The sequence below is a fragment of the Xyrauchen texanus genome, chromosome 1 (genome assembly GCF_025860055.1).
Source record: "Xyrauchen texanus isolate HMW12.3.18 chromosome 1, RBS_HiC_50CHRs, whole genome shotgun sequence".
Classification (NCBI taxonomy): domain Eukaryota; kingdom Metazoa; phylum Chordata; class Actinopteri; order Cypriniformes; family Catostomidae; genus Xyrauchen; species Xyrauchen texanus.
This window is the reverse complement of record NC_068276.1, coordinates 64,008,464-64,027,203: the sequence shown is the minus strand read 5'-3', so window position 1 is coordinate 64,027,203 and position 18,740 is coordinate 64,008,464. Positions and strand designations below refer to the sequence as shown.

The following is an 18,740-nucleotide window of genomic DNA, read 5'->3' as shown; positions in this document are numbered from 1 at the left end:
TAAGCTTCCTACTTGCAAAGAGACAGGTTGTGTTAAGAGTTCAAGTCAAGTCAAGTTGTTTTTATTGTCGTTTCAACCATATACAGTACTGTATATATAGTATACTGACTTTGTGCTTATGACTCAAAGCATAGCATTGCATTTAGCACTAGCCTAGGTGCACAAAGGCCCCAGAAGTTCACTACAAGACATCACCATTGCCGGTCATGCTTTTAGTCATGCACTATTAATGAGGGTTGATTGAGAGTATTTTGGCACAACAAATGACAAGGTGATAAAACATGCCAGGACAATAATTTGCTCATCTGAAATGAGCCCACTGACATTGATTGATCTCAACTTATTGGATCAGTACCCTATTAAACCCTCAATAAAATAGACCCCATTTTATGTTCTTTGCTCTTGTATGTTGTATGGCTTTATTTGTGAGTCTGTTAGAATTAATGAAGGATTCTGCTTTTTTGACCGATGTTGACACTGGTAAGCGCCCTCTTGAGAAAGACACCTTTGAATTTGCATGGTAAGATGTGCAAGATATTAAGATGCTTGTATAACTCTGATTGAAAACTGATTGCATCCCAGTTACATTTTTCTTGATTATCTTTTTGTATATAAAATTAATTTTATTACAAATGTTTCTTCCTTATGTTTATGATAAAGTAACGGCTCTAAAGATTAGGCCAAATCACACAAATCCTTCCTATTAACCTTTGTATGACCGTTGGAACATTTTTTACTTTTTAATTTATTTTGATTATACGTTAATGCCAACAAGTCAAGTCAACGTTTATTTATCGAGCACATTTAAAAACCACAGAAGTTGACCCAAAGTGCTTTACAGATCAAACAAACAAAATATATAAAAACAGACTGATTTAAAAGTTAAATATAAAACATAATAAATAAATAAAAACATTTAAATACAACATTATGAATTAATCCACTTCAACCTATTCAATTAATAAAACTATGTTTTTAAAGAAGATTTAGAAATGGCTAATGATGAATCTGACCTCACATGGAAAGTGAGATTGTTCCAGAGATTAGGACCTATCACAGAAAAGGCATGGCCACCCTTAGATCTATAGTGGCAATGAGGAACCTTCAATAGAAGTTGATCAGAAGACCTGAGTGCTCTGGTGGGGGAGTAAGGGAGGAGAAGGTCACTGATATATTGGGGCGCTAATATACAATCAGGACTTCGGTTTTGCTTTCATTTAATTGTAAGACATTGTTTGACAGCCAATGTTTAAAGAACACCAAAAAGATATAAGTGAGAGGTCTTCTATGGCTTGTTTTAATGAAGAAAGGAACATGCGCTATAATATAAAAACATATGCGGTTAATTTAGCATTTTTATGTCTGTATTGTCTAAAAATATTAGATGTGTTTCATAATGAGATGTCCTGGGAATGTTACGTGTTGTTTTTTTCATACAAAATAAAGCCTCTCTGACTGAATACCTTCATATTTGTGTTTATCAAACTTTTTGAAAATGTTCAACGGTGTCTTCATTCGGAACTAAACACAGTTTGATGAAACTTTAGCATGTCCATTTGGGATTGATGGATGGAGCATTATTTATCCTCTTAAGACCCTGCTTTTCTATAAAGCTGAATACATAATTCTCATTCAAAGTAAAGGTCAGCATCATCCAACCATGTTGAAATAAAATGTAACATTATAAATTCCATTGTTCCATGTCTGCCAAAAAAGTTGAGTGGTCCAAACATCATCTACAGCCTGAAACTGAACTTTTGGTCACATATTAGGAGTGAATGCACTTAACTACAGTGAAAGCTATTGGATGCTCCCTTGCATCGTATGTAGGACTTAACCTCCAATGTGCTGTTTGTCAGCACTGGACTCAGAAAAGTTAGAAATGCACCTTATTGTCATCTTAATTCCCTATAAAGACTCTGAAAGCATAATTTTTCAGCTTTTGGATGAATACATTGATTCTCAATGTGAAAATGCACACTTTTAGCGCGGTTAAACTGTGTGCTTTTTACCGCATGCATTTTTTACTCATATCACGAGTTCTTACTGGTATCATTGATCTCAAACCACTGGTGATTAGGAACAACTACAACAACAACAAACAATTATGTAAGTGATTCACATCGATCTCAAACCCCTGCCGATCAAAAACCACCACCACAAAACAACAAACTATTGCTGTAAGTCATGGCATCACCTCACTACACTACATCACTTGCACTACATGTCACATGTTTACTATAGCTTCTTCTGTTAGCAGTGAGGGATTTACATGTGATAAATGTAAATAATTAGTCAAGCTGACGGAGAAGGTTAATGATTTAGAGACATGCAACCAAACGCTAGTGGAAGTCAGCCGGTAGATACCGTTTCGGTTGAGGGTAGTACAGCGAGCAACACACACACTTTGGTTCTGGATGTAGAGCCCCCACAGCAGGGTATTTATATGGACATTTGTATAGACAATTGGAAGAGTTTTTGGGGAAGACCTGACCTGCTAAAGAGAGACAGACTCCAGCCCTCCAGGGAAGGTGACGCTCTCCTCTCTAGTTATATGGCTCATAATCTTAATAGTGATAGTATTTGACAAACTGAGGACCAGGTCAATAAGCAGACAAATTGTTTAATCTGAATCTCTGTGAGCTGCCTTGATATGCCACACAGGTTACAAAAACTACAACCTATAGAGAGCATATCACTTATATATCATATAGAGGCTGTGTCTGTTCCCCGAACTACCAAACACAAACCCCTCATAGTAATTTAGAAAAACATTTATTGATGTCCAACTTGAAAATAGTTACTAATTGTAAATGAAATTGTTACAGATCATAATTTGGATTCCCTGTTTGAATTAAATCTGGATTAAAACAGATGAATGCATTAGTTTAAATTAGTCCACTACCTCATGTTATTGTTATAAACATGAGCCTCGTCTGAAAGGTTGAAGAGTAGGTGTTGCTACAATTTACAGTGATGTTTTTGGTGTTACTCAAAGGTCAGGATATAAGTTTAATACTTTTGAACTGAAAATGCATAATGTGACAGTAATGATGCAGAAGCGCAAGACTCCACATGCAGTGTTTATAAAAGGAGCAGGCAAAAAAGCATTGATAATACAGGCAAGGGTCAAAACCAGTAAGCAAACAATTAAATTCAGATAAACCAAAACTGTAGGCAAAAGGCTAAAACTGGAGAACAAGGCAAGGGTCTGACACAGAATAATTCAAGAACAAAGAAAGTGCTCAGAATTGCAATATAATAGAAAGACAATACTTTGTGATAATGCAACAAACAAAGAGTCCTTAAATAGAGTCCCTAATGAGCAGAGAATGAGACAGCTGTACAGGAAACAGAATTCATTACTCAGGTGATGCAGACTTCTTGTGGTGGGAGGTGGAAGTAACAAGTTCCTGAGTAGATATAACATTACCCCCATTTGAGCCCCCTGAATGTCGTGCTGAAGGGGGCTTACAAGGCCTGTCTCTGGGTCTGGGGCTTGGCCGCTTAGGGTGTTTGGAATGGAATTCTGAGATCAGAAAAACAGTAACCCGGCCCATAACCCTCACAGTCAACCAGATAAAACTTCCGTTGACCATTTCTGTTAGAGTCCAGGAGTTAATTAACATGGTAAGCCATCTGGCCGTCAATTTACAGTGGCGGTGGTGGGGAGCCTTTGTCAGATGTTCATAGACAGCCAGGGCCAGCCAGTCTCAGCAAAGAGACATGGAACGTGGGATAAATATGATAATGAGTAGGTAGCTGGAGCTTGTACATAACCTCATTCATTTTTTCTAATAATTTTGAAAGGACCCACATACCTGGGGCTGAGATTCTTACAGGGAAGGTGAAGCCTAAGGTCCCGAGTCGACAGCTAATCTCTCTGACATGGGTGAAGAACAGGAAATTGCTGATATCGGTGGTCTGCCTGGATCTTCTGACAGCAAATTACTCTGTTGCATCCAATAATCAATAAAAGAGCTGATGGCTCAACGGTCCAAGGAAAGAGTGTTCATAACCAAGAACACACTAGAAAGCTTTAAGTCTTGTAGAGAGCTTTACAAGAGAGTTCTGGGCATATTCGGCACATGGCAAAAAACGACTCCATTCCTGCTGGTTGTTGCTACAGTATGTTTGCAGAACTGGCCCACCTCCTGATTCAGCCTCTCTACCTGCCCATTAGATTGTGGATGATAGCGCGAGATGAGACTGACATTGATTTGAAGGAGGTCATCAGAAAGCCTTCCAAACCAGGGAGATTAATTGAGGCCCCCGGTTAGAGACAATGCCCTCCGGAAGGCCAAAGAACTGAAAAAAGTACTGGAACAGAGCCTCAGCAGTTTCCAGGGCTGTAGGGAGCTTTCTGAGGGGAATAAGGCGGCAAGCTTTAGAAAACTTGCAAATTACAACCAGGATAGTAGTGTTACCTGGACAGGGCAGCAGGTCTGTCAAGAAATCCACAACGAGATGAGACCACGGACGATGAGGAACAGCCAGAGGTTGGAGAAGCCCGGCAGGTAATTGTTGTAATGGCTTAGACTGGGCACACAATGAACAGCTCTTCACTAAAGTAGTAACATCAGAAGAGAGTAATGGCTACCAGAATTTGTTCTTGATGAGCTGCTGGGTCCGATTCTCTCCAGGTTATCCTGCACACAAGGAACTGTGAACCCATTCCATAACGTGGAATATTATTACATATTCTCAGAACTGCTGGGACAAATTTCTTCCCTACTGGACATTGAGCTGGAGATGGCTCAGCTGCCTGTGTCTGTTGAACATCTCTCATGATGTTCCATCACAATGAAGTGACTAACAGAGATGGGGCCACAATGGGGTGTTGATCCTCCTGCTACTGCTCACAAGAATGAATTCTGGAGAGGGCATACACCTTGGTGTTTCTAGAACCTGGACGATAGATAACATAAAAGTTAAAACAAGAGAAAAACAGAGCCCATCTGGCTTGACATATGTTGAGTCTTTTTGTCTTTTTGTCTTTTGTTCACTGAATGTATTTCACATCACAGATTGTGATGGTCAGTGAGAACAATGAATGCATGCTGTGCCCCCTCTAAATCAGTGTCTCCATTCTTCGAATGCGGCCTTCATAGCCAGTAGTTCCAAATTCCCACATCGTAGTTCCTTTTGGACAAAGTCAGTTTCCTGGAGACAAAGCACAAGGGAACATCTTAGGAGGGGAACCATGGTGCTGCAACAGAACTGCTCCAACTCCAGAGTTGACGCATCAACTTCTTCCAAGAAAGGACAGTTAGGGTCTGGATGCTTAAGAATGGTGCACTTGTGAATCGTGACTTTAACTTCTCTAAAGCTTGAATGCTGTGAAAGACCAAGTAAGACTGTGTGGCTTACCACAAAGGAGAGACATCAGGGGTGTAGCCACCATGCTAAAGTTTCTAATAAAACACCTGTAGAAGTTGGCAAACCCCAGAAATTATTGTAACCCCTTAACCGTCCTGTGTGTGAGCCACTCCGTCACTGTCCTGATCTTGGATGAATCCATATGAGCACAATCGATGTTTCCCACATAGCCCAAAAATGAAATGGTAGAGACATGAAACTCACACTTCTCGGCCTTCACGAAGAGATGATTATCAGCCAGTCATTTTAGAACATGCCGAACCTGTTGCACATGGACTTCCAATGAGGGAGACTAAACCAGAATATCATAAAAATAGAAAATCACACTGTAGAGGTATCAAAAATAAGGAAGCGGGGTAAATCAAGCTTTTTATTTAAGAGCATTCCAGCTCCACACTCAAAGCATTGGTGTTTCAGCTTCACAATCAGAGAATTGTCTTTTCAGTTTCACAAACAAAGTATTGGCTTTTTAGCTTGCAACCTCGGATGTGTGTCTGTCTCTGAATCTCCCTATCTCACTGTCGTTCTCTGTGGCCTTTTCAAGCCCATTTCCGTTGTCACTGTAATGAGACAGGTGTTTGGTATCATTAATCAACAGGTGATGGCCCTTGCCACTTCCTCTCTCCCCAGCGACAGACACATGACCACGCCCACTCCACACACACACTTACTGATCATGTCCTTGAAGATTTCATTAATGAATGACTGGAATACCGACGGTGGTTTGGAAAGCCAGAAGGGCATAACCTGATATTCAAAATATCCAGCGTTGGTGATGAATGCCATCTTCCACTCTTTCCCCTCATGGATACAAATCAGATTGTGAATTAAAGTGAATGGTGACTGAGATGTGTGGGTTTGGAACTAAATGAGTGTGAGTTAATGATGACAGAATTGTCATTTTGGATTGAACTATTCAAATAAACCCAAAATCAAGATCCTATTTGGTGTCATTAGAAGCTTAATCAAATTCCTATAAATACAAATAGATCATATACTGATTACATTCTATTTAGCACAGTCTTTCATGAAACATTTAGATAAAAGTTCCATTTATCTCACACTACATGTGTAGCTAAAAGCACAATAACATTAATAAAAGGTTAAGTACTGAAACAATATGCAAAGATAGCACTTAATGGTAATACAAGTCACACAAATGGGTTGATTTGCCACTGACATGTTATTATATCTCACATTGGCCATCTTATTTGAAAACAATTCTTTGACTTTCTGTTGCATATAAACTAGCAGATCTCTAAAATATATCTATTAACAGACAGATATCACTGAATAAGTGTCCTGAAATATCATACCAGTCTCTGTGACAGCACTAGTCTGTAAACAACAATATCAAATGTGACGAACTTTGATTAGCCAATCAGAAGACTTTGAGGTGATTTTGGCCACTTCCATATATAGGCAGCAGGAAACTGATAAAGTGAAAAGTGGATTATTGTTGCTGGGTGTATACTGTATATGGACAATACAAATCAATACATCCAAACTTCAATTTATATTATTTCAATATTATTTCAGCAGTTTACATGAAATAAACTATTAAAAAATCTCCCAAAGATCAGTTCATAGAGTAGGGGCTTATTGGGGTCATATATAGTCTTTCATCAAATAATTTGGTTATTTAAAATAAAATATATAATTCTTCTTAAAATATACATGCATATAGCATGCCAGGGCAATATTTTTTTTATTGTAATTTTTCCTACACCTTCCATCCTCTGTATAATGATTTGCTCTGCAGAAATTGTAAGAATTATTTAATGTAAAACTAAGAAAGGGTGGAATTAAAATATCACTGCCCATTTCTGTATATTGCGGAACCATTTTGTGGTCCGTTCTTCATAACGCGGCAGCTCATTTTAGCATATCGCAGCCCATTCGGCCCGTTTTGCAGATGACCCACTGGCCCGCACGGTTCTCCCGATAGCCAGTTCGCCCCTGATCGGCCACAAAATGCGTCGGCCCACTGGAAAAATGACCGTTATGCCAGATTACCAGTCCAGCCCTGAATTAATCTGATACAGTGTATGCCTTTTTCTCACTTTAAATCTCTGTATATTCATCTTGCACATGTATATACAATTTATTTCAAGTTCAAGTTGTTTGGGAAAAATTGCTCAAATGTTGGTCATGACTATTCTGATTTAAATCAACACTTGTCATAGTTTAAGTGGTGTTAAATGAGGTCACTGCTTGCATGTAAAGACTGCACGGACCATTAAACTTTTGACTTGACTCATTTATTCTGTCTAGCACTTAGGCAAAAGAGTGATTTGTTTTAAACAGAAAAAAAATTGTGTCTAATCCTTCATGACATCATGTAATCGGAGTATAAAGAGTGGTTTGCATAGAGGGTTGTGACGAGCATTAAACCTATAAAAAGACAGAATCAGGAGAAATCCACATCGGCAGGTTTCTCAATCACAGGTAAACTGTTTTGGCATATTTTCTTTATAACTTGATCTTTATCACATTTAGAATTGACTTTTGTACAGGTAATTATTTTATTTCAGTAGTTCTTGATTCTAGGTTTGTAACTGTGCAGTTAATATCGATTAAAGTTCTTGATGTTTCATTAAAGGTTCTTCAGATCAGTGTTTTGGTTTCTGGGTTCTTTAAAGCATCAGTTCAAACACTCAAAACACTATTTTAGCATCTTTTTAACATTTATGCATTTCAATTTCATAAATTTTCATCAATTATTTATATTTTATTTTAGTAGGAACAAGAGACGCTAAAATGATGAATCTCATCTTGTTTATCTTCGGTAGGTACCGTGACTGTGTTTTAGAGCACTTCAGAAGACTGGGGCTAGTTGTCACACTTTAAACTCTAGTGAATATTTCTCAGGGTATAATCTAATCTAATCTAATCTAATCTAATGTAATGTAAAATAATGTAATCTAATCTAATGTAATATATTTACTCAGTGTATATTATATGGACACCACTGAAGATCTTTGTTTGATTAAACCAAACATGTTTTTTTTACTATAGGTTCATGCATCTCATCGGGTCTCTCCAAACAGTTTGTCTTTGTTAATGAACTAAAAACATATGATGATGCCCAGAGCTTCTGCAGAAAACATCACAATGATCTGGCCACTATTGAAGACATGACAGATCTGAATGATCTCCAGAACACTGTGAGCGGGATTACAGAAACATCTGCTTGGATCGGACTGAAGAAAGAAGGTCCTCCTCTCTGGTATTGGTCCCTTAACGACAGGGAATTCTACAGGGAAGGAGAAGCCGGATATAGAAACTGGTTAACTGGACAGCCGGATAACTGGGGAGGGAATGAAAACTGTGTTGTGATCGATTACGGGGGGAAATTCCAGTATAGTTCATGTTCTTTCCAAAGCCATTTCATTTGCTATGATGGTAAAGACAAAATACATTTATAAAATAATGTGTGCATGTCAAACTATTTCCAATATGAAACCTTCTAGGTTACAAATGCAACCTCCGTTCCCTGATGGAGAGAACAAGATGTTGTGTCGAAGAAGCGACACTAGGGGTCTCTCTTGAGAGCCTTTTGCATCTCTAATCTATGAGAAAAGGCCAATGAGAAATTGGCAGACAGAATTTGCATGTCCCGCCCCCGGACATACAGGTATAAAGAGAGGGAAATGCGTTGTTTCATTCAGGATTTTTATGAGGAGCCGACAATGAAGTTCGGCCACAACAGTGGCTCGCTTCAGCGATGTGGCTGGGAGGACACAACGTTTCATTCCCTCCTTTAGGGATTACATCCGGATTTAACGTATGTAACGGACGTTATGTCGAAGAAGCAACACTTGGGATCCAATTTAAATCACGCTATGTGCTGAGCCATGTATGTGTACTGCTGACACAGGAGTGGGCAGGTATTTTACGTGCCAAAGTGACCAGCTGTGCCAGGCTGCATGTATCCTTCCCCAATGCCCCATAAAATCGTCAAAGCCTTCTGGTTCTTTACCCCCGACAGGGGGGAACAAGGCGACGTGCCAAGCATGGGAGCAGGCCGCGCCAGACGCGCCTTTTCACTCTATGTTTCTCGCATAGAGTTAAAGCGGCTGGGGCCATCGAAACGCTATCATACGCACTAGGGGAAGGTGATCTTTCCCAGTTTTCCTATTCTTTCAGGGGGAAAGACCCTGCGGAGACCACACATGCCCAGACTGGGGGAGATTAAGAGTGGTGAAATACAAGATGTGAGCTTTTAGGTCACATGTGGAGAATGGCGCGGTGGTGGATCCTCCCTCATCGGGAGGGAGGAATTGCTACAAGCACGGCCACTGGGGGTCCGTGAGGACTTCCCAAGGGAGACGTGGGTCCGCTAGCAAGGGGACCGTACCACGAAAAATACGCGCAGGGGGAAAAGTCCACGTGGGAGCCCATCCTGTGGAGCACCTATTCCAGTACAGGGTAAATTGAGAACCAGCACGTCTGCCCCGAGGGGAGCCTCAGTTCGGACGTACCAGAGCGGGCAGTGGGAGGTTTCTCGGGAGGCGAACAGTTCTACCTGGGCCTTGCCGAACCGTTCCCAAATCAGAATGAGCCAGTCGTTGAGGTAGTTGAGAATGCAGATGCCTGCTTCCCGAAGCGGGGCAAGGGCTGCCTCTGTGACCTTTGTGAAGACGCGAGGGGACAGGGACATGCCGAAGGGGAGGACCTTGTACTGATAACCCTTGTCCGTCGAATGCGAACCGTAGAAAGGGACGATGTTGAGGCAATATTGAGACATGGAAGTACACATCCTTCAGGTCTACTGCTACGAACCAATCTAGATACCGGACGCAAGTTAGAATGTGTCTTTGCGCGAGCATTTTGAACGGGAGTTTGTGCAAAGCCCGGTTGAAAACTCACAAGTCTAAGATCGGTCGTAAGCCACCACCTTTCTTGGGTATGATGAAGTAAGTGCTGTAGAAACCTTTCTTCATCTTGTTTGGAGGGAAAGGCTCTATCGCGTTCTAGAGTAAGAGAGTAGCGATTTCCGAGTGCAGGGATTCGTCATCTTCGGCATGTATTGTGGTAAAGCGGAAGCCCCCGAAGGTGGGTGGGGGGGCAACAGTCATGGGACTGGAGGCGAGAGGTCTGCGTCCAATGTGCCAGGACTGTTGAGGTGTGGCGGCAGAGTTCCGTGAGAACGGCATTTGCGGGCCAGGTGACCCAGAGACAAAGGGAATTGCTCTTTTATTGAGAATATGAGTACCGCAGCCCGAAGTAGATAAAACTTAACTGAAAATTCTCCTCCCGGCCCTCCACTGGGGGATGGAGCGATCTGCTTACCAGCTCTGGAGCAAACATCTTGGTCCCTGGGTCGTCCATCTCAGGAATGCTTGGGAGCCTTCCGGGTCCTCGAAGGGGTTTGTGAGACGGGGGGGCGTGCGCCTCCTGCGTGATCCTGCGTAGAGCTAGGCCCGGGTTGAGGCGGAGCTGTGTGTTTTTTAGGTGCCGCAGGGGGATGCCCTTGGCAGGCAGACGGGGTACGGCCCGTGCATGATGTGAGATATGCAAACGCTGCCTTGGTGTGATCGCTGTCCAGACACACGAGACAGCGCCTGTGGCCGTCAGGAGCAGAGAGCACTCTACCGCATCCAGGAACTACACAGGGAGGGCATCTTTATAAAGACGCATCCTGAAAAGTAAGTTCAATGCCAGCTGTGTATATGCTCTTTTAGAGAACATAACTCTTTTAGAGAAAATAACTCTTTTAACTGCACTGTCGAAGCGCCCAGGGGCAAAGCTGCACTGCTGTGCAGAGAAGGAGAAAGCCACTGATATGCACTATAGATCCAACAGCAATCGCTCAGAGATGGGAGGAACAGTGTGTGACTCACAGCTCGCTGCATGTACAACCGGTAGTCTCTGAAGAAAATTTCTCAGTGGAACAGATGCATTTCCCTCCCTTTATACCCGTATGTCCGGGGGGGGACATGCAAATTCTGTCTTCCAATTTCTCATTGGCCTTTTCTCATAGATCAGAGATACAAAAGGCTCTCAAGAGAGACCCCTAGTGTCGCATCTTCGACACAACGTCTAAGTGAGCGACAGACGGGGAACTGTTGTTATGACCATTTAGATTTTTTTGCATTGTATCATTATTTTCATGCAACTAAACGCTTCTTTATTTCTCATTTCTGTCATGTGACGTTTTGATAGTTTAAGTATTTAAAAAACATATTACTTTAAACATTTGTATGAATAAATGCAAACATGATATTAAAAACACAACGTGTTTCCAAAATTAAATAAGTGACTTTAATTTGTAAATGTACAAACGCCAAAGTAAATTATTAGAGTATTATCTGTAAAATATTTCCTCTTTTTTCTACCCAATATTAGAATATGTAAGAAATAGTTGAGCAACTTTAATTTGTTTTCTGGTCACAATAATTATGTTCTAAAGCTGCTTTTCAGGAAATAGTGTCATAACCAGTAAGCAAGCTTAAGACAGTCATAATGATGAATAATTAGAAAGATACAAAACGTTCACAAACTTCTTATGAATGAATATGTACAAGAAAAGAGAAAGTTCAATCTTAGAAAGTTCAACTATATGCAGATTTCTTTTTATGACTTACTGTAAAAATACATTTTGTAACATATTATAATTCTCTCTGAATTTTGCCCCAGTTTGGAAACTCCTGGTGTAATAAATAAAGATTCAAAAACAATTATAATGTGTCACGACACAGAACACGTCAACTTCTCAAAAGTATTTCATGTCAACATGATCTCTTATTGTTATTAGGAAATGTGAATGTTGCACAGAGGTACGTGTTTATCAATCAAAAAATGACCAGGAACAACGCTCAGATGTACTGCAGAACGATACACACAGATCTGGTCAGTATCAGGAACCTGGAGGAGAACCAGCAGGTCCAGGCACTAGTACCAGCAGGATATCTGGTCCACATCGGCCTCTTTAAAGAATCTTACAGATGGTCAGACAACAGCAGTTCTTTATTCAGACGCTGGTCTTTAAATGAGCCTGACAACAGCGGACCGTGTGTTGAGCACATATTTCAGCTGAACGCATGGAGTGATCAGATCTGCAGCACAGCAAGACCGTTCTTCTGCACCAGTGGTGAGATGCTTTTATATCAGTTTCTGGTGGTTTTCCCATTCTACTACCAGAGCAGTTCAAGCTTCATTGGATAAGATGAGTTTAGGTGTTTACATGCAAGGTCAAATCTCCGTAAAGGGCTAAAATCTAATCTAACATATGTTGATATGTTAATTCTTACACTGTTTATGACACTTAAACTGATAAAGGAATGCATTTAATGTATTTACATGAACATGCACATAGTCGGCTTATTTAAATCAAATCAGATCACTTTATTGTCACACTACTGTGTACACAAGTGCAACAGTAGGTGAAAATCTTGTGTGCAGTTCCTAATAACATAGCAGTGACGAGACGTATACCAATTACAATAAACAACATACTTACACAACACAATTTACATATCAAATGTACACATACTTGCACAACACAATAATAATATACAATATACAGTAGACAATACACACAATATACAATACACATACAATAAAAATAAAAAATAAGGGTAAGTGTATATAAAAATATATATACAGTCAGTTGTTGAATTGGGAAGAATATATTTGACAGTCCAGTGTGAGATATAAGATTAATAAAGTGCAGTGATGATTATTGATCCTGATAGATCCAAGTGTTCAACAGTCTGATTGCTTGGATGAAGAAGCTATCATGTAGACGGCTGGTGCGGATCCTGGTGCTGTGATACCACCTGCCTGATGGTAGCAGTGAGAGCAGACCATGACTCGGGTGGCTGGAGTCTCTGATGATCCTCCGAGCTTTTTTCACACACCGCCTGGTATATATGTCCTGGAGGGAGGGGAAGCTCACCTCCGATGATGTGTCTGGCAGTTCGCACCACCCTTTGCAGGGCTTTGCAGTTGTGGGCGGTGCTATTGCCGTACCAGGCGGTGATGCAGCCAGTCAGGATGCTCTCTACAGTGCTGGTGTAGAACCGTGTGAGGATGTGCTGGTTCATTCCAAACTTCCTCAGCCGTCTCAGGAAGAAGAGGCACAACGGCCTCAGTGTGGACGGACCATGTGAGTTCCTCAGTGATGTGGACACCGAGGAACTTGAAACTGCTGACTCTCTCCACCGGTGCTCCGTTAATGGTGAAGGGGCTGTGTTCTCCGTCTTTCCTCCTGAAGTCCAGTACAAGCTCCTTGGTTTTACTGACGTTGAGGGAGAGGTTGTGCTCCTGACACCAGCATGTCAGAATGTGCACCTCCTCTCTGTTTCATCATTGTCAGTGATGAATTTAGCATAATTGTGTAAAATTTGCATGTAAACGTGCTCAATTTCTGTCTTCATCTGCAATCCAACTTTATCCCCAACCCCAATCAAACGCTTGTGCATAACGTCAACACCATCTCATGATTAATTGTATTTCATACAAAACATTTTATTTGAAGTGTTAAATTGACAGCCCTGTTAAGGATGCATCCTTTTGCACCTCACTGTATCTACTGTTTGTTTCCACAGTGTTGAAGATGCAGATATTGAGAGTGAAGGTGAAATCCAGTCTGAATGTAAATGATCCTGCAATTATGACGACTGTCTTACAGAAGGTGAGTTTTATAAAGTGTGCTCATCTTCAGAGTTGTACAGACCCTACAGAAAGACCATATTAAACCAGCCTAAGGTGGTTTGCTGGCCTTCGCTGGTCTCCAAGCAAGCTAGTTTTCAGCAAGCTAGTTTTCAGTTTTCAAGCTGGTCGTCCAGCTGTTCTCTAAAAATGACAAACTGAAAAGTTCCAAAACCCCTCGAGAACCATCAAACAGTGGAACCCATTCTGAGACCAGCGATCCACCTTAGGCTGGTTTAAGCTGTTTTAGCTGTTTGCAGATAATGGTCCAGACAGACTATGGGTCTCTACATGATTTAGTAACGCAAGACTGTTCTATCCTCAGATTCAACAGAATCTAGTAAATCTGGGAATGTCAAAGGACGCCAAACTGGTGTGGAGAGTTCAGTCAGACGGAGCCGTCTTCCACACGGTGCAGAATAAAAATGAGTCTGCATTGTCAGTGTGTTAGAGGGATAGTTCTCCCACAAATGAAAATTATTTCACCATTTACACTACTAACCTTTATAATATTCCAAAATCACACTGTATGCCTTTATTAGTTGAATGGAAAAGGAGATGTTGAGCAGAATGTTAATCTCAGTCACGATTCACTTATATATTCTGATTTTTAGTCTGTCATCTTAATCAGGTAAGTGTGTGTGTGTGTGTTTGTGTGTGTGTGTGTGTGTGTCTATCATGTAATTCTCAAATGTAATGGATGGTTACATTCTCAACATGTACATTAATTTCAATAAAACATTCACACCAGCGCTCTTGTTTTGCTCTTTCATCTTGATTTAACTACATACAGTGAAATATATTTGGACATAAAATTAACTACAATTGACAATAATTGCAAATCCAGTAGGTGGCACTGTCACACAATTTATGTGATTTTGTTAGGGCATGGTCGCAATGACACATGCAAAGTTGCATATGTTAAAGAATTGCTGAGATACAGCCTTAAATGGGACATATTATGCCCCTTTTTACACGAGGTGTCCCCAGAATGTGTCTGTCAAGTTTTAGCTCAAAATACCTCACAGATCATTTATTCTGCCATGCCTTTTTACCCATGTTTTGTAGCTCTGTTCCAAAAGGACTGTAGCTTTAAATGCAAAGGAGCTGCAGCACCCCACACCCCTTTCTGGAATTGGGCTGGTGCCATGGATACCCCAGCAACAACAATGCAGGAGAACTTAAACAGTTAAAAAATGATAAATAACACAGAGAACACACTAAGTCAATCATCTTACTGTATTGTGCATAACAAAGGTCGAGTTATGAATTATGAAAAACAGCTATAGTTGTTGAAAATATTGTTTCTGTTAGGAATGAAACTTGGATCTCGTTGTAGTTTAGCACACAACACTTCTACCATCAAGAATTCCTCAGTCCCTTTCTGTGCATGCCCAGGTAAGTGCAGTCAGGAGTCTGCGTATCTGGAGACTTCATGAAGGGAGAAGAAAGAATGACAACATACGGTTGTTTCTATTCAATCCACTCAAAGTTTATTATGGCAAGCATAATATTTATTCCCTTCATATTACAAAGAACAACCAACAGCGAATAGTATAGTGATAGCAAGACTTGCGAGACAGCCAAGGACAAGAAATTTTGACCGGAATAGTACAAGAACGGTAATCATATGAGGTCAAGCAGTCCTAGATATCTGTTATGTCCGACTGAGATATTTAGCTAAGGAAAACAGTATGTGCTGGTTGGAGCGCAAAATATTCTGAAAGAGGATAAGACAAGAGAAACTAACAACATCTATGAAGGTCATGGACTCTTCGTGCGTGTGTGGTGTGATTCTGTGATTCGCACACATACATTCATAGTTAGATGTCAAACTAAAGACAGCATGTACAATTTATATTTCTCACAATGCTCCCTTTGATCATAAAATGATCACAATCAGATTGAATATTGTACCATGCTAAAATCACATAAAAAAAATTCCCTTGTATCTTCTTGGCTCATTCTTAGGGGTCAATAAGCAACGTGAGGTGGTCTTACTACTAAGCTAATAGAGCTTGAAATCATTTGCCATAAAACAAGGCCGTAGGCAGGCGATGATGAAAAATACAAGCAAAACGCAGAATATGACCATTAAGTAATGTTCAATTTTATAAATGAACATCCAAAAACCTGAAAAGAAATCAACATCCCCATTGGCGTGGTCTTGTGACCTCTCAGAAATATTTCTTATACCTTGCTCTATGTTTCCACCTGCTCCATCCTCTTCTGGGATGTACGTACAACATGCGTCACCTACCATTACACAAACTCCTCCTTGCGCTGCAGTGAGCTGGTCTAAGACCATCCTGTTCTGGAGGACCATTAAACGCAGCTCCCTGAGCTCTTTCTTTATTCCCTCTAACACTTGCTCTGTAACATTCATAAACGTAACTAAGTCAAACCTATTCATTTCGATCTGATTCATAACATTCACTATGCCAATGGGGGCAAAACATTATTGGATAAACTTGTCCACTCTGCCCCATATTCGTTGATCTTCCGGAGTGTAGTTTGGCTGGGTCAGAGTTGATGAAGGTGACCTCTTCACTCGACTGTGTCCTATGGAGCTATTTGGCCTCACCCCAATTTTCAATCACATGACCTAGTTCCATCAACCGTGGGGGTTGAGGGGTGTGTATCACGGAGGCACACATCCAAGCAATGTCTCCGGGCTGCCCGTGAGGCCCGCATCCAGGTGTATACTTGCTGCCGGTGTGGCTCAAAATCCATTATGGTGTTTGCGCAGGTCTTTTTGGTGTATGATGATAGGCTATTTTCAAGACTAAACTGTGAGAGTTTAATTTGATTCTGCACTAAGAAGACCCCCATGGAGTACCTGTCACGTTTTCTCAGGCACCATTGGCAGCAGATCGACCGGTTTCCCCAGGGTGTGCTCTGATCCTGCAGTGTTCATCGGGTATGTTACCTACTGGGTCACTACCTCCTCTTCGTTCATGGCAAGTTACGTTATAGGGTATGGATAATACGTCACCTTGGGCAATGCCCCAGAACCGTTTCTCAGGCGAAAGTACTGTATTATCCACAGGGCTTGATCTGCTGGGGTGGTGTCTTTGTAATGCGTCGTCCACTTCAGGGGTTCAAGATAACTTAATTCAGTAACTTAATTTGTTCCCATGTGCTTGGAACTATGGGGAAAGTGGGAACAAACATAACTTGGTTCGTTGGGGTGTGCCGAGCGGGCTGTGTGATTAGCTAATCGCCACCACAAGTTTGTGGCGTATGAGTGGGGTGGATCGGTGTGCTCGAGATCACTAAGGTGCTTTACGGCTGTGACAGCTCCGAGAGCGGTCAGTATCATCATGATTTCCTTCATCCTGTTGTGTGACTAGTGGTTGTTTCTCTCGGCCCGGAGCACACTTTGCTCAGGTAGGGTGGTGTCCAAATTAACGACACCAGACTGTTTTGGGCCTATTTCTATGCCTTCCACTTGCTTGGATTATCAATAGGTCCCTGTTACTACTGGCTCTCAGATAGTAACAAAGAAAGGCAGGAGAAAGTTCGGCAAACAAATGTCTAAGGATTTATTTGTTAACTCCAAAAGTTTACACTTGCATACAAACAACAATTCAAACACCGAACAAAGCCGGTCTCTCCCACTTCCTCTCGCCACACCCAAGCCCTCTTTATGCCATCAGCTGGGACACGCCTCGCGCGCCGGCATTCCCATCAATTAAGCACAGGAAGTAACCTAGGATAACAACAAGACACGAAACAGAAGAAATACAGAAACACAGACAATCGCTGGATGTAACAGTCCCACATATATCGTGGTTCTTCAGAATCTTCAAGGTTCCTGCGTTGTGCTTGCCACTGATGCTGCGTGTTCAGCTCCTTCAGTGGGGTCGCACTCAACAGTCACCTTTCAGTCCCTCCTCCCGTGCTGGCTTAACGCGGCTTGCGTGTATCCACTGTGGCTGTAGATCGTTCAGGACTGCTGTTCAGGTCATGGCTATGCCGGACCTTGGTATCGTGGTTCTCCGGTCTTTGTTGGTTTCAATCTGTGGATTAGGACCTGCTGATTTGGATCAAATGGGTGAGTGGGTTTTTCTGTGGGCATAGGGAGAGAGAGAGATATTATCAATACGTGTAATCCACGTATTCCTCGATCACCACCTCCGTGTCACCTGTGGCGAGAAAGCCACGGGGTCGGGAAAGATCTACCCATTAGTATCTCAAAGGGAGAGAGTTCAGTTACACTTGATGGTGTAATTCCATTTTGGGCAGGGCCAGACAACCCTCTTGTCTCTTAACAAATTACTCTGATCAGGTTTCAGATTCGGATGGGTTTGCCTGTAAAAGTTTTACGCCAATATCTTTACTAAGGTTTCCTGCATCATTCCAGGTTTCTTCAGCTTGATTTAGATCTGGTCTTATCACGACTTCCTTTGAAGCCAACTTTGCTACTTAATCAGCTGTTTCCTCTCGCCTCCCCTGCCATGTGGCCTGCAACCTTTTTGACAGCCAATTTCGTTGGGAGTTGTGCTGCTCTGTGTAATTCTAGTAAATACCGCGGGCGAGTCTCGAAAACCCTGTGGGAGTCTGGTCCACGTGAACTGTGTTCCCTCGTATATGAATGCGAACAGTGGCTATGTCACAGGGGAAACAGGAACACTGAAAAAAACAGAGCATAGGTCAATAACAGTATAGCAGTCATGATGTACAGGTATCGAAGCCAATAC

At 41.5% G+C, this 18,740-nt stretch overlaps 1 protein-coding gene and 1 pseudogene across 1 annotated transcript; both read left to right on the top strand.

Annotated features, from left to right (window-relative positions):
• Positions 1-18,740, top strand: part of LOC127645795 (basement membrane-specific heparan sulfate proteoglycan core protein-like) — a 121,122-nt pseudogene that overhangs the window by 74,253 nt on the left and 28,129 nt on the right.
• LOC127643462 (C-type lectin domain family 10 member A-like) lies at positions 8,136-8,872 on the top strand. The gene is made up of 2 exons (XM_052126249.1): positions 8,136-8,167; positions 8,398-8,872. The coding sequence occupies exons 1-2, from the start codon at positions 8,140-8,142 to the stop codon at positions 8,805-8,807; spliced, it is 438 nt and encodes a 145-aa protein (XP_051982209.1). The 5' UTR covers positions 8,136-8,139; the 3' UTR covers positions 8,808-8,872.

Bases quoted from the DNA above. Each gene is read 5' to 3' on its own strand.
- LOC127643462 (XM_052126249.1), top strand. From the start codon at position 8,140: ATGATGAATCTCATCTTGTTTATCTTCG. The intron at 8,168-8,397 runs GTAGGTACCGTG...TTTTTACTATAG, and splicing joins TCTCATCTTGTTTATCTTCG to GTTCATGCATCTCATCGGGT.